The 14049-nt window shown below is 61.3% G+C and overlaps 3 protein-coding genes across 3 annotated transcripts; 1 reads left to right on the plus strand and 2 right to left on the minus strand.

Moving 5' to 3' along the window:
* Nucleotides 1-326: 326 nt before the first annotated feature.
* CHLRE_10g452050v5 (uncharacterized protein) lies at nt 327-3915 on the minus strand. The gene is made up of 9 exons (XM_001698467.2): nt 3545-3915; nt 3064-3129; nt 2781-2864; nt 2572-2624; nt 2290-2329; nt 1969-2135; nt 1570-1666; nt 1282-1389; nt 327-1076 (listed from the first exon to the last, which is right to left on the minus strand). Exons 1-9 carry the CDS (start codon nt 3623-3625, stop codon nt 978-980), a joined length of 795 nt encoding a protein of 264 aa, XP_001698519.2. The 5' UTR covers nt 3626-3915; the 3' UTR covers nt 327-977.
* Nucleotides 3916-6875: 2960 nt separating this feature from the next.
* Nucleotides 6876-8751, minus strand: CHLRE_10g452076v5 (uncharacterized protein). Its single transcript, XM_043066984.1, has 2 exons — nt 8040-8751; nt 6876-7756 (listed from the first exon to the last, which is right to left on the minus strand). The coding sequence occupies exons 1-2, from the start codon at nt 8187-8189 to the stop codon at nt 7361-7363; spliced, it is 546 nt and encodes a 181-aa protein (XP_042920381.1). The 5' UTR covers nt 8190-8751; the 3' UTR covers nt 6876-7360.
* Nucleotides 8752-11436: 2685 nt separating this feature from the next.
* On the plus strand, nt 11437-14044 carry CHLRE_10g452100v5 (uncharacterized protein). The gene is made up of 2 exons (XM_001698286.2): nt 11437-11645; nt 12133-14044. Exons 1-2 carry the CDS (start codon nt 11502-11504, stop codon nt 13195-13197), a joined length of 1209 nt encoding a protein of 402 aa, XP_001698338.2. The 5' UTR covers nt 11437-11501; the 3' UTR covers nt 13198-14044.
* The last annotated feature ends 5 nt before the right edge of the window (nt 14045-14049 follow it).

Below are 14049 nucleotides of genomic sequence, written 5' to 3' on the forward strand. Positions count from 1 at the left end.
CCCGATGTGTGTGGCTCCCACCCGTGCCCACATAAATGCGTAGCAAGAAGGGACAAGGCATTGGTGCGTTGTTCGCGCGCTGTTACTGTACCGACGGTAGCTGGCAGGTTGTGTCGATGTTTCGAGGATAGGGTGTGCGATTGGACAGGGTTAAGGGCTTAAGGCAGGTTCGCGAGGTCCCGTAGGGTGCAGCTGACGCCCATACCCCAAGCATGCAGCGAATCGTTGACTGTCAAGATCTCCCTATGGCCCAGCACATACCAGCCCCCAGCGCTTCGCCTCACTGCCCGCCCGTGCTCCCCGTCCCTGTCGCTTGATTCTTGAGCTCATGAAGAGGATTACATGTCAAGAATGCTGTACAGCTCAACCACCCATTCATGACATGCGATGCGTGATCACACCGCCACTCAGTTTCCCTGCAGGCCGGCAGCGCCGGCGTCGCGGCCGGCTGCGTCCCCGCCTTTCTGCGCAGACGCTTCTCCTCTCGTGCCTGGTCGCGCCCTTTGCGCCTGCCCTTACTTGCCTCAGGTTTCACCACTCACCCACCAACACACCAGTAGCGTCCACATCATCAACACTAAACCCATCAGTTGTCACCACTCCAAAATCTGCCAACCCAGCATGGAAGGCGGCGGCACCCGGGTTCTGGCCAGCGACAGAGCCCATGCACAGACCACGATTGCCATCCACACCACGCTGCGTTGCGCAAAGTAAAGGCCAGCCGCCGGCGACTGCGAGCAGGACACATCAGCCTCTCCCAGCCGCCAAGGCGTACATGGCGCCAAACAACCCGACGTGCGCCAGAGCCACATTCGGGGGCTCCCGCGTCGGGGGCCGCCGCCAATGCTTTTTAACACACCGCGGTCTTCAGTGTACAGGTATCAGGACTGGACGCTGCGCGCCATGTCGCCTGTCAGCAAGCAACACGTCAGCCAGCGCCGGTCTTGGGCCGGCCGAGCAAACGGCGGCCAGGCCATTTACAGGCGGGCCAGGTCGTTCTGCCAGACGGTGGTCGACCAGGGGTCAGCCAGGTGGGTCGACAGGTTCTTAAGGGGGGTGGTGCCGGTGGTGTAAGCCTGCAGGCAGAGCAACACAAGAAGGCGCGGAACGCGTCAGAAAATTCAATTCTGAAGTGCAGCCGTCATCCGTGATGTCGACCATAACACGTGACCGACCATACACAGTAAGCTCACAGAGCGCACACCGCATGAGCCATGTAGTCACCACGCTGCATGCCAGGACCCAGAGTATACCAACCGCCTGCTATCCGAGACACCGCACCTGGCCGATGAAGCCAGCGAACGCCAGCATGGCCAGACGGCCGTTCTTGATCTCCTTCAGCTTCAGGGACTTGATGTCACCCTTGCTCCAGCCGAAGGGGTCGAAGATCTGGGCAAAAGAACAGAGCGTTGGCATTTTCACGTCAGCAAGGTACCGTTCAGTGCGGCAAGGGTAAGTCGTGGCTGGGCATATCTGAGAAGGTCCGCTTCATTAGCTGTCCCTCAATTCCCTGTCGTGCACGTCCAACACCCATTTCCGATCCCAGCAGGGCCCCGCACGAGGACTCACGCCGCCGGGGTAGCCGGGCTCGTTGCCATCGGGCAGCTTGTTGTTGGTGAAGATGGGATCCTGGTTGGCCGAGCCGGGCTTCACGAAGTCCTGGTAGCTGCGGGGAGGAACAAGGAGGGATGGGAGGGTTAGAAAACGTTGCAATGATCGAGGAGAATTCGTGTTGCCTATTTCCCGAAACGCGGCGCGCGTGGTCCCAAGTCCGTTCGCGCCGAAGTTCGTGGATACGGTCCGCTCACGTGGCGAGCCCTGCCTCCCATATGCAAACTTGTCCAAACGCACCACAACGCACGCGTCCCAGAGCTTGCAGGCCCGGCCGCAGAACCTTTCCCACCCTCCTGTGCGCGTCGCCCTCCCCCAGCGCGTGAGCGCTGGGCCGGCCCCGATCTCCATGCTCACCGGCGGATCTCCACCCAGGCGAACAGCAGCATCTGGACGCCGAACAGGGACGAGGCCGGGGCGAAGTACTCGAACTTGCCGGCATCGTACCAGGCCACGCCAGCGCCGGGCCACGAGAAGCCGATGTTGGACAGCAGCTCGGGCACCAGGATACCGGCAACGGCAAGCTGCAAGCATAATGGGGGGGTTGGAAAATGGGGGGATAAGTTGGGGCGGAGGGACCAGTGGGCGGGTCGAAGTGCAAGCCCCCCTCGGTATACAGCAGCACACGTTGTGCCAGCCCAGCCCAAAGCTCTTTTTCCTTGCGGAAGCACCACTCACCATGGCGAAGCGAGCGTTCATCAGCTCAGCCTGGGCGTACCTGCCGTTCGCAAAGGCATAGCCAACAAATGTTGAGGTCAGTCACTCCATCGCCGTTCCCGTCCCGTGACCCATCCCTCTGCAGTGGGTAGCCCATGCGCACCGCAATCCCACCACAGCTTCGCCCCGTGCTGGAACTGGCGATCCCGCTGACGCCCTTCCAGGAGCAGCCTGGTCGCCCGCTAGGCTCTGGTGCTGCGCCACTCAGCCGCCCCGTTGCCCTGCTCCCCGCTTAATACTCACCACTTAAGCTTGACGGGGTCCTGGCCCAGGTACAGGGGGTCGAAGCCGAAGTCCTGTGTGAGGCAATGATGAAGCACGTCAGTGTCCCGCACCATCTGATGCTGCTCTCTCGGATGCCCAATATAGACATGGAAACATGCACAGCTAGCTAACGGCTCTGTGTTGCCTCCTGTTGCAGGACAAAATTGCGAGGTGCCAACCCAACTTACGCCGGGCAGAGTGCCGTTCAGGTAGCCGGGCAGGTCAGCGCCGGGCATCCAGCTGGGCAGAGCGGCATCGCGCTTGGCGCCGCCCTGTTGTAGACGAAGTGACAGAAGGCGAAACAATAGAAACCACATTAGCACCGTGCCGTTTGGGTTATGGGCCACGTGCCCCGGCACTTGCTTACCCCCTACCGGCAGCACCTTGATCCCCCGTGCTGCGGGCCCCAAACCCGCAGCTAGCAAGATATGTCGTTCCTCCAACCCGCCCAGCCCTGGCGCCCATTCTCACCGACTTGGACTTCCAGGCATCGATCCACTCGCGGGCCTCCTTGACGTTCTCCGGCACGGCGGACGCCTACACGTGAAGCATAGCACATCTAAGGTCAGGCCAGCGACAGATACTGCACGCACGAGCTGCGGTCATTGGTACCGGGCCTGAGAAGTGATGCGACAATAACACATTCTCTGGGTGCAGCGGTGGCTGTGGCGCTGCGCTGCGAGTCGCGAGTAATCATCGCAGCTGCAGGTAAGCCGGAGCGCTGATTTCCTCCTACACCGCATGCGCTGAGCAATTGAAGCCAACTGCTCCATCCGGGGCGCGGCAGGATGGCCTGCCGCGTTGAGGAAAGCCGGAGCATCAGCAACTTTACTTGCGGGACGAGGCGCGCCATCTCCGCTTTTCTGTCGCTGCAAGCTGCGATGCTCTATGCTGCTGATATCGAGCGCCTAAGTTTATTATCTAGCCCTGCCAGGTGGAGGCCAGGGCGCACCTTGACGGCGACGCTCGAGCGGCGGGAGACGGGCTTCGCGGCCACGCCGAAAGCGGAGGACTTAGCAAGAACGAACGCCATTTTTCCGGAGCAACGGGAGACAAACAGTGAACGCACGCGCATCGCAACTTGGTCGCTGTCGCTGCGATCGTGGCCACGCCGTACAGATGGCCGTATCGTAGATGCAATTTTGACTGTTCTCCTGTAGTCTGTTTCGACCCGCATCAATTTGTTGCTTGTACCATGTGGTGAATTTTTGACTGCCTGCAGGGGTCTGGCGCGCAGGGCTGGGACGGAGCACGAAAAGCGACCGCAAGGCTTGCGCATGCGCGTTGCTCGCCCCTTCTCCAAGCGGGCCTGCAAGCTCTATGTTATTCCTTTAGGGTATAGGAAACTAAACTGACAGGCGAGCTGCGGCGCATAGGCATTCTCTGTGAGCTTGGCCCTTCGGCTTTGCCCTCGTCGCGTGGGCGGCGGGCGTGTGTGTGCGATGGGGGGGGGGTGGATGGCACGCCAGTCGCAGCCACACGTCTCGGGGGCTTCAAGCTCTAGAGCAGAGGTTCATTGGTAGCGCTCAAGGCGGCAAGGGTTTGGGGGCGTGGAGGGGGCGTGAGATGGCGGCAAGACCACGGCCAAGTATCTGACACTCTGACACGCATGAAGCAGCGCAACGTCAATGCCTGGATGGCGCGCCATAGTATTGCCCGCTGAAGTATAGGTGGTCGTGGGAAGAGCGTCTGTCACATACCTCCCCTGGCCACACACGTGCCCGAGACTGTCACCAACGCGCAAACTACTGCGCGCCAAGTGACGTCAGTGCCCGTATCTTGTAGATGCCCTCAGGCCCGCTGCGTCTACAGAGCATAGTATCTGACCTGCGCGCGGCCGTCGCGTGCTGCAGAGGACTGCGCGTCCAACTCTACCCGTTTGTGGAGATTACTTCACAGCTCTAGTGTGCAGTCTGCAGACAGGTTGCCGGCTGCCACGGCCAGAGGTCCAACCTCAGAAAGGGGTCGTGGCGGGCAGTGTCTTTTAGTGCATTGTCCATGATTGTAGATATTACGGTAGCAGAATGGCCCGATTCCTTCTACGCTCAAAACTCTTGTTTGGGGGGCAAGCCCCCCCAAACCCCCAAAATCGTAGGAATGGGGGTGCCACACGCCGTGTCAGCGTAGATTCGCCGTGCAAAACCCCAGAAATCGTCTACGATTGTGGAGAATTCGAGGGAAATTCCTACTCGTATTTCTAAGATAAGACCTCTGGCCACGAGCGCCGGGGGGAGTAGCTGTGCGCGAAAGGTGAAATTACATGCATCTCCATGGCTCATCGACGCGCTCTCAATAAATGTCCCGTACCTCCTTTGGCGCGGCATCCATGGCCACCAAGTCCCCAACACATTGCAAGTTCGGGATAGCAAACAAATCAGCATAAGCCACAGGGGGGGGTAGAAAGCTCAGATTCTTACCCCATGCTCAAAATTACAGAGCTTTAGGAGAGCATTATGCACGTACTTTTAGTTTTTGGGCTGAGCCCCCCCAGCGCAGCGTTTCAGGGGGGGGGGGGGCGAAGCCCCCCAGGAACACCCCTGTCCGTGGCTCGAAGAAAAGCGTGCAGGGCCAGGGGAGGGGGGAGGCGGACCAGGGGAGGGGGAGGCGGACCAGGGGAGGTGCAAAACATAGCATACTGGCGCAAACCGCGAGTGCTACGTATTAATATGTGTTAATGCCTATTGCATGTAAATAGGTGGCAGGGAAAATTCGGGCGGAGCGAGAAGTGCCTTCGCGCGTCCATGGACAATTGACTTTCGCGAGGTCGCGAGGAAAGCATCCGGTGCCCGCTGATATGCAGTCTCTAAGGCAAACTATGTAGGCGGCAAGCAAAGCGGGGAAGTATATCGAAAGTTTTGAGCGACTTGCTGAGCCATGCCTGCCGACGCGCCAGAATGCCGAGAAGCCCCGAGGTCGCCCCCGCCCCGCGCCTAGCCCTTTGAGCGTGGGGCGCCGGGGAGGTGTTGAGTATGACAGGAGGCGAAAGAACTGCTTGGGGTGTTCGGGAACGTGACAAGGCACGCGTGGCCCCAACCCGAGTGACGAGTGTCCCTAGCCGATGCGCCTGCTAGTCGTAGCGGCATGGAGGCTCTGACGGGGCGTTACACGCCTACAGCTCCCAAGTGTACGGGGGCTCAGCCCATTTTCCAGCTGTACAAAGCTGACACCCCTTGTTTAAGGGGGGGTCTGCGAAGTTCTGGGCCGCCAAAGTTGGGGGGTCGGTCCTCGTCCCTGGGGGTCCGTCGGGTTTCGGGAGCTCATCCTGGCGGATTTCGGGAAGCGCCCCACAAGCAGAACTCGGGGCCAAACGCAGCACCACCAGGCTCATATGTGCACGTTATGAGGTAATAAGCACAAACACAGCGTGGGAGGGCTAAGTTGCGCGTCCGGGCGTGGACATGTCGGGACATGTCTCCACATTCAACACATGCGCACTGACACAGCTGGGCTCTGAAGCGCTGGTGCGCATGAGTTCACGTCTAACAAGGCTGCCGATGCACATTGTCCATTCGTCACGCGGCAGAGAGTTGAGCGCGGGGTGGTCTGGGTCGAGGGGATTTCCATGGATAGGATCCCGCCTGCGACCGAAGTCTCAGAACAGGACCGCTGATGGCACGGAGTGATAGTGCTCGTCAAGAGGAGTCGATTGACACCACTGTGGTATAAAATGGAGGGGTTTTAACCCCTGAACAACAAGGTTTTGTCCGTCGGGGGGTCGGTCGTCCCCTCAAGGGGGGTCCCGGGGGATTTCGGGGCATGGGGTCTGGCACTTTGTTTCCTACCCCCCCCTGTAAGCCACATGAAACAAAACGACGCCATCGCGCAGCGCAGGGTTACCCCACAGGAGCACACGATACACCCAAGCGCCCGGCGCCGGCGGCTGAACCAGTGTGACCGAAGGCAAAAGGGGCGGGCAGGTACGGGCACCGGAGCCCCAAGCACACGTTTGTCATAGGCACCACATAAAACACACAACACGGTGGCAGCGGGGTACAGGCGGCGCAGCCAGGCCGCCGCCACGGCCGCCCACGGCGGCACATACGACAGCAACCCACACGCTCCCAACTAACACGCACCGCACAGCCAACCCCACATGCCGCGCGGCGACGTGGTGGACCAGCGGCAAGAGCCCCACACCCCCACACACAGGTGGCAAGTGCATGACATCAAGTGGCACGCCAGGCAGCCGAGCTGAGGCCCGGGCATCATACTGTGCCGGTGTCATACACCGATCCACCACCACCGCCACCCGTTTCAGCAAGGCACCAACTGGCGCTCGCGGCTCAGGTAACCCAGTAAACTCCAAATTATACAGGACCTTGATCAAGGCATACGCGGACGCAGCCGACGCCCGCCCAAACATGGACACGGGCATACGCGCCACATGAGCGAGGACCCCATGACCCCATCAAAGGCCCTCATTCATGCAGCAGCGGCAGTCGTGTCCCTGTCCATGCCGCAGACCCTGCCACCCTCTGCCCTGTCCAGGCTGCCCACCCTCTGCCCTGTCCAGGCTGTCAACAACGGCGTACTCATGCTGGCGGCCCCGCCCGTACATTACTTCTCCTGTCAAATAGTGTTGCAGTGCTTTTAGTGCAGCACTATTTGACAGGCTACGCAGTGTCCGGCTACGTGTCCGGCTACGTGCTACTACATCAATCAACGACTACCTCTAGCAGCACGGTTGCTCGCACCAGGGTCTAGGCTCTCTTCTCCGTCAGCTTGTGTGGTGCCGCGCCGCTGTGTGTAGGTCCCACCACCGTATGAATCAAGAGGCTTTGCTAGCTGCAGCAGCAGCCGCGAGCCACGGGTGCGGCAGCGCCTGCTCAGCGGTCAGGCCACTGCGGCCGGTGTCCTCCTCGAGCGCCCGCATCAGTTTCTCCCGCAATCCGACACCGGCTTCGCTGAGACTGAAGCTGCCGGCTCCGCACATGAGCTGCTCGGCCGCCATGCGAAGGTCGCTGGCCGCCCGGTACATCTTGTCCGGCGGCAAGGTCCGGGGGCTCCAGTGCCGCAGCGGGAACGGGCTGCGGCTGCAGTCGCAGCCCTCAAGCCCCGCGTGCTCCAGGTCAATGAGCATCCAGCGGCCGTCCTCCGGAAGATAGATGACGTTGGCCCACCGCACGTCACGGTGCACGTAGATTGCATTGGTTACAAGAGGGACCTGCTGACGCACTTCACGAGCCAGTGACGTGGAGAACGAACACCCTGCTCTGGACCCCAGGGGACGTAGCCTATTTGTTATTGCGGCGCATGTAGTAGTGCAAGCGTGGGCACGCGACCTGCACGCACGAACACGCCTAACTCGCATTTGTGGTCAAAGCAAGCACGTGTCATTGGCACACGTCTGACGGGCGGATGGCTACTAAGATGGCGCTTATTCATGATGAGAGCTGGGAGCAAGTCAAGCTATCTACCGCGCCCATGCCCTGAAGGTGCGTACATACCTTCTGCATGCAGCGCCGCCAGGCCACGAAGCACGCCCGCCACCTGCATCGCTGCAGAATGGCGGCGGCGGGGGCAGCGGTGGCGGCGGCGGCGGCGGCGGCGGCGGCGGCGGCGGCGGCGGCAGCGGCATCGGGGGCGCGTGCGCGCATCTTGGTAGCAGAGGAGGCGGGGAAGGCCAGGTGGAGGAGGAGAGCGCAGCGCCGCCCAAGCAGCGGCGCAAGCGCGCAGGCTGAGGAGCTGGCTGGTGTCTAGGTAGCGGTCCGCAGTGGGGCTGGCAGGGCATGCGTAGCGGCATGACAAGTAGTGCGGCTGTTGACAATTGTGCTGCGTCTGGCTGCGGTTGGCTCTGCTGTGGCATCGCATTTGCTAGGCACCTGGTTTGGCTATGTGTCTGTTGAAACCCGACCCCGGCTATGTCCGTGCGATGAGGTTGTTCGGCCTCGGACTGTGGGGCGGGGGGCTCAGCCCCTTTTCCCGTGACCAGGGAACACTTGTCAGGGTATTTTAGGGACGCTGCCTGGACGGCCAGAAACTTCACTGTTGAATCGCGTGCTGTCAGAAAGCCTTCATATTGAAATTTTGATGTGATGAACCGGCGAAACGGTATTCATGTGACCATGACTGACGCAGTTTTGGCCGAGTTGAACGTGTAATGTGTTTCTGGTTTCGCCTGAGGTTCTCTTGAACTTCTGCGTTTCCCACGAGCCCCCCGGTTCGCTTGGTCTTGTGGCATTGGGTGCTGGAATGCACTATGCCCCGGCGCCCCGCCCGCGCGTGCCCCCCAGCGACTATGTTGCACTCCAACGCGTCGTCCCGCCGCGCACCGCCGCAGCATCGCGTACAGCTTGTAACCCACGTGGTGGCGGCTGGCGCCCGGCGAGGGTCCCAGTGTCAACCGTGTGAGCTCAGATGCAACCCGACTGAACAGCGGGGGGTTCAAACGCTCCGCCGCGGTACACTCCAAGTACCGCGCACCCGGACATGTCTCTCTCGCACAGCAGTCGCACTCGTCTGCATCCAAACGCGGGGCGGCGCCGCCCCGCGAGGGTCCCACTGTCAGCCATGTGAAACCATGTGCGCCCAGAGGCAGCTTACGGAAACATGTTCAGCCCCATGCGTCTCTCTGAGTTTGCACGCAGCTCACACGCAGCTTCACCAACGGTGCGTTCTCAACTATACACCCACACTTGCGCGCCGCGCCAACCGCCAGCCTTCGCCGAGCTCCGCCACGCTCTGCTCCAACCCTCCACACGCCTCGCCGTCCAACGATGCACTCCCACTCGCGCGCCGCGCCAACCGCCAGCCTCCGCAGAGCTCTACCGTACTCCACCGCAGCTTCCCACACGCGCCCCTGCACAACTACTAGCTCCCACTCGCGCTGCGCGCCACGCCAGGTGCCGCCCCTGTTCGTTGGCAGTTGTGCGGGAGCCCGTTTGTGATCCCCATGTGTCAGTTAAAGTGTTGGTAGTTGCGGGGATTGCCGCGCCGCACGCCGCACGTGCAAAGTACACGCATCACCACTGCTGCTTGCGGCGGTCTTCACCAGTGCTCCCCTGGCAGAGTCAATGCAACGACACATACGCAGTATTGGCAGCGGTTTCGATCACCAGTGCAGCCTCAACACAGGCGGGCAGGGCAGGTCAGGGCCGCAATTAAGCTGCCTGGCCGTGGCGCATTAGCGTGATGTGAGGGCAGAGTTGCGTCAGTGGTGCTCTGCGTGATGCGCATGCCGCATTCACCACAGCTTAGTAATGTGTCATAGCTTTAGCTCGCCCTGAAACGCCCCTAGGGCGGGGCAGCGGTATGCAAGTCGTAAGTTCAAGGGTGGATGCCATGTCAAGACCGCAACTTCCTGACACGAGAGGTGTGGTGGAGCACAAAGCCCAGAAACGATGTCGCTCATTGTCGCTGAACCTCAATCTCCAATGGGAGGCCCTGTTCACACAGCAGAATTGGCCCTGTGCCCTACCTACCCTTGCCGTGGTGTGCAATCCTATTTCTGCCAAGCCGCGGCAAAGGTGCCCCTTCAGTCCTGACTGCCAGGCGCCTGGCATCTTACCTGTGAGCCTTACCCCTCACACGCACACACCATTGAGTTCCTTGTCCGGCAGACGTACAAGGCTTCAAATCAGACCCAACCCTGGTCAGACCTATCTGTAGCGCCTGCCCACGGCCGTCAGCTATGCACATTGTCTTGCTGTCCATCAGCTACGACGCACCGCCGCACCATGCCCACACACTACATCCCGATACCCTTTTCGGGCCCCATCGTTTCAAACTGCCAACTCGCCACCGAATCGCAGCCAAATGCGCGTGCTTCTATGCCGTCCAGGTAGCTGCGCTGTGACGCGAGCCCCGGTCAGGCCAGGGCAATACCAGTCGATGGGCAACGTTTCCCCCATTCACGAGCCGCGGCAGGCCGGCCGCTGCCCCTTGCAGCATGCACGGGCTTCGTGGCCGCAGCCATGCCCAGACCAGCATGTGCACTGCCCCAACACCCAACCTGCTCCATGCAAATGCACCCCTGGGATATGCTGTGCAGGCCGAGGTGCATGGCAGGGGCCAGGGCGCTGGCGATGCCAGCGGGTGCCCCTGCAGGCTCTAGCGCCCAGACCAACATGTGCACTGCCCCAACACCCAACCTGCTCCATGCAAATGCACCCCTGGGATATGCTGTGCAGGCCGAGGTGCATGGCAGGGGCCAGGGCGCTGGCGATGCCAGCGGGTGCCCCTGCAGGCGCTAGCGCCCAGACCAACATGTGCACTGCCCCAACACCCAACCTGCTCCATGCAAATGCACCCCTGGGATATGCTGTGCAGGCCGAGGTGCATGGCAGGGGCCAGGGCGCTGGCGATGCCAGCGGGTGCCCCTGCAGGCGCTAGCGCGCGCGCAGGTCCACAGACTCTGGCCTCAAGCCGTACTTGCAAAGTTACAGGTTATGTTTTCAGAAGCGCAAGACCAAACCAAGCTCAGACCGCCCGATGAGCTGGCGGAGCCGCTGACGGTGGCCCGCGTGGCACACTGGGGCACGAAGTACACTAGCGTGGCACGCTGCTGTGCCGCCAAGTGGCCGGGATGACCGGTCACCAGTCTCCGAGCTAGTTACGAGTCCTCTATATCATTTAAGGTCGCGGCATGCTAAGTTCGGTGGGGTAGCATCGTTTCCTTGCGCCGGACTTGGTGTCGGAGCTCGCGCCGCAGGCGGCTGATGCAGGATTTGACTTTTCCGGGTCATAGCTGTAAGTGCACATGCAAATAATGGCAGAGGGTCGGGCCTTCGTTGGCAGCTGGGCGCGAGAAAAGTCGGGAGGCATTGCCGTACAATGCGAGATCGCGGTCCCGTCCTCGGCAAAGGGCACCGGAAGGCAGGACAGGAACTGGTAGCGTAGGAACGACGTGTTTGAAGCACCGAGTGTAGCAGTGTCTGTTTAGGGCTCTCTGCCTACCAAGACTTGTCAAAATGGCCGCTCTCCGCATGTCCGCTCCCACCTCCGCGGCGCTGCGCTCCAGCGTTCGCAGCGCCAAGCCTGTGCTGCCTGTTCGCCGCGCGGTGCGCTCCGTGGTCGTCCGTGCCCAGGCTAGCGAGGAGCAGCTGGGCTTCAAGGTGCGCGGGGGAGGTCAGACTGAAGCTTTCTTTCGGAGCCTTGCCGAGGGCCCCGATCAGCTGAAAACAACTAAGCGCTACGATCAAGGGTGTTTACTTATGCGGGGGCGGCCTGGAAGGGCTTCGGTATGCTTGCGCGCCCGAAGCTTCGCTGGAGGGAGGCCGACCGGGGTTTGTGAAAGCGCGCGCTCAGGACAATGCACGATTACAGGGGCTCGATGCGGAGTGATCTTGTGCTCAATACGGTGGTGGAGGCCATTTTCGCGGGAGCGGGGCTCGGGGGCTCAGCGTTGTCGCGCGATGTCGCGGGCGCCAGCAACAACAGGGAGAGGGACAAGGCTAGAGCCGCTGAAAGCGTTCATGATGTGCTCGCTCATCCCGGAGGGCAAGCGAGTCGAGTGCCAAGGCTGTGTTTTTCTTGTCGACTGCAACGTGCAACATCCTAATACGCCGATGCTCGGCGGTGTCGTGTGCCCTTCGCCCGCAGGTCGGCACCGTTGCCACCCTGTCGTCCGTCGCTGCCTCGTGGATGATGGCTGGCAACGCCCAGGCTGCCACTGAGCTTGCGTCCCTGGCCGCCAGCGACAACCGCGCGGGTATCCTGGCGACCCTGCTGGTGCCGGTCCTGGGCTGGGTCGGCTTCAACATCTTCGGCTCTCTGCAGGCGCAGCTGAACCAGATGGACGCCAAGAACAAGCGCGCTGTGCCCGCCGCCGTCGGCATGGGCGCCGCTGCCTCTCTGCTGTTCGCCCAGTCGGCTGAGGCGTCGACTGAGATTGCCACCCTGGCCGCCAGCGACAACCGCGTGGCCATTCTGGCGACTCTGCTGGTGCCCGTCATCGGCTGGGTTGGCTTCAACATCTTCGGCTCTCTGCAGGCGCAGCTGAACCAGATGGACGCCAAGAACAAGCGCGCTGTGCCCGCCGCCGTCGGCATGGGCGCCGCTGCCTCTCTGCTGTTCGCCCAGTCGGCTGAGGCGTCGACTGAGATTGCCACCCTGGCCGCCAGCGACAACCGCGTGGCCATTCTGGCGACTCTGCTGGTGCCCGTCATCGGCTGGGTTGGCTTCAACATCTTCGGCTCTCTGCAGGCGCAGCTGAACCAGATGGACGCCAAGAACAAGCGCGCTGTGCCCGCCGCCGTCGGCATGGGCGCCGCTGCCTCTCTGCTGTTCGCCCAGTCGGCTGAGGCGTCGACTGAGATTGCCACCCTGGCCGCCAGCGACAACCGCGTGGCCATTCTGGCGACTCTGCTGGTGCCCGTCATCGGTTGGGTTGGCTTCAACATCTTCGGCTCTCTGCAGGCGCAGCTGAACCAGATGGACGCCAAGAACAAGCGCGCTGTGCCCGCCGCCGTCGGCATGGGCGCCGCTGCCTCTCTGCTGTTCGCCCAGTCGGCTGAGGCGTCGACTGAGATTGCCACCCTGGCCGCCAGCGACAACCGCGTGGCCATTCTGGCGACTCTGCTGGTGCCCGTCATCGGCTGGGTTGGCTTCAACATCTTCGGCTCTCTGCAGGCACAGCTGCGCCAGATGGACGCCAAGAACAAGTAATTGTGTAGCTCTCGACGTGAGCGGATCGCTTTCTCTGCAGCCTAGCGTAGCGGAGGCCCTAGTGCCCTGCATTTTGTGCATCGTCAGTCGCTGCGTTGCGGGTGCCGAGTGTGCTTGCCGTGAGAGTTGTTCGCATGCGGGACTTCGGGAGATGAGAGCGAATTTTGTTGGAGACCAGCCGGTTAGTAAGCGCGCTTGCTGTCGCTCAGCGCGCTTAGCGGTGCGTGCAACAGGAAGACTGATGCTGAAGACAGGCGATGCGGGAAGGAGCGGTTCAAGGTCGGTACTAGGCTGACGCGCGTTGCAGGTGCTTTTGTCTTTGGTCGGGGGGCACGTGCAGCTGTGTGTCGACTTGGGACTGGCCTGTGGACTGCGGCGGTGATTGTATTTGTGCCCTAAATGGTCAATAGCCGCCCCTGAGTTGTTTGCGCCGCCGGTCCATGTTGGTTGGTTCGCGGCCGGTGGCCGGCTTCTCAAAGGGTCAGAACAGTTGTGCTGGAGGCGAAAGTCAATCGGCAAAGAGCAGGACTAGCAATGTTTGCAGGTGCGAATGGTCCACTCTCGATGCGTCGTGCAATTTACGATGTGGCAGGCCGGTGCATGGGCTATACAAATAGATCTGTAGGTGTCAATGATTTTCTGCGTGTGATTTTAATAACCAACAACCAACCCCGAGAAGATTAAGCTTATTCCCGCGTGTTCTCGATTTTGGGGGTGGTGCGACAAAGGGGCGGGTCGCGCATGCTCTGCGTGAGCAGCCGTGTGCATGGGGACGCGAACGTGTGTGCCCGCAACAGTCTTTTGAGCAACCCTCCAGTTTTGTCTCTCCGTGTAACGGATACTCGACCACGT

This window comes from Chlamydomonas reinhardtii, chromosome 10, assembly GCF_000002595.2.
Source record: "Chlamydomonas reinhardtii strain CC-503 cw92 mt+ chromosome 10, whole genome shotgun sequence".
Taxonomy (NCBI): domain Eukaryota; kingdom Viridiplantae; phylum Chlorophyta; class Chlorophyceae; order Chlamydomonadales; family Chlamydomonadaceae; genus Chlamydomonas; species Chlamydomonas reinhardtii.

Excerpts from the sequence above, each read along its gene's own strand:
- CHLRE_10g452076v5 (XM_043066984.1), bottom strand. The coding sequence starts at position 8,189 with ATGCGCGCACGCGCCCCCGATGCCGCTGCCGCCGCCGCCGCCGCCGCC. Across the intron at positions 7,757-8,039 it reads GGCGGCGCTGCATGCAGAAG|GTCCCTCTTGTAACCAATGC; the intron begins GTATGTACGCAC and ends GTGCGTCAGCAG.
- CHLRE_10g452050v5 (XM_001698467.2), bottom strand. The coding sequence starts at position 3,625 with ATGGCGTTCGTTCTTGCTAAGTCCTCCGCTTTCGGCGTGGCCGCGAAG. Across the intron at positions 2,625-2,780 it reads TGAACGGCACTCTGCCCGGC|GACTTCGGCTTCGACCCCCT; the intron begins GTAAGTTGGGTT and ends TGCCTCACACAG. Across the intron at positions 1,667-1,968 it reads GCCTGGGTGGAGATCCGCCG|CTACCAGGACTTCGTGAAGC; the intron begins GTGAGCATGGAG and ends TCCTCCCCGCAG.
- CHLRE_10g452100v5 (XM_001698286.2), top strand. The coding sequence starts at position 11,502 with ATGGCCGCTCTCCGCATGTCCGCTCCCACCTCCGCGGCGCTGCGCTCC. Across the intron at positions 11,646-12,132 it reads AGGAGCAGCTGGGCTTCAAG|GTCGGCACCGTTGCCACCCT; the intron begins GTGCGCGGGGGA and ends CTTCGCCCGCAG.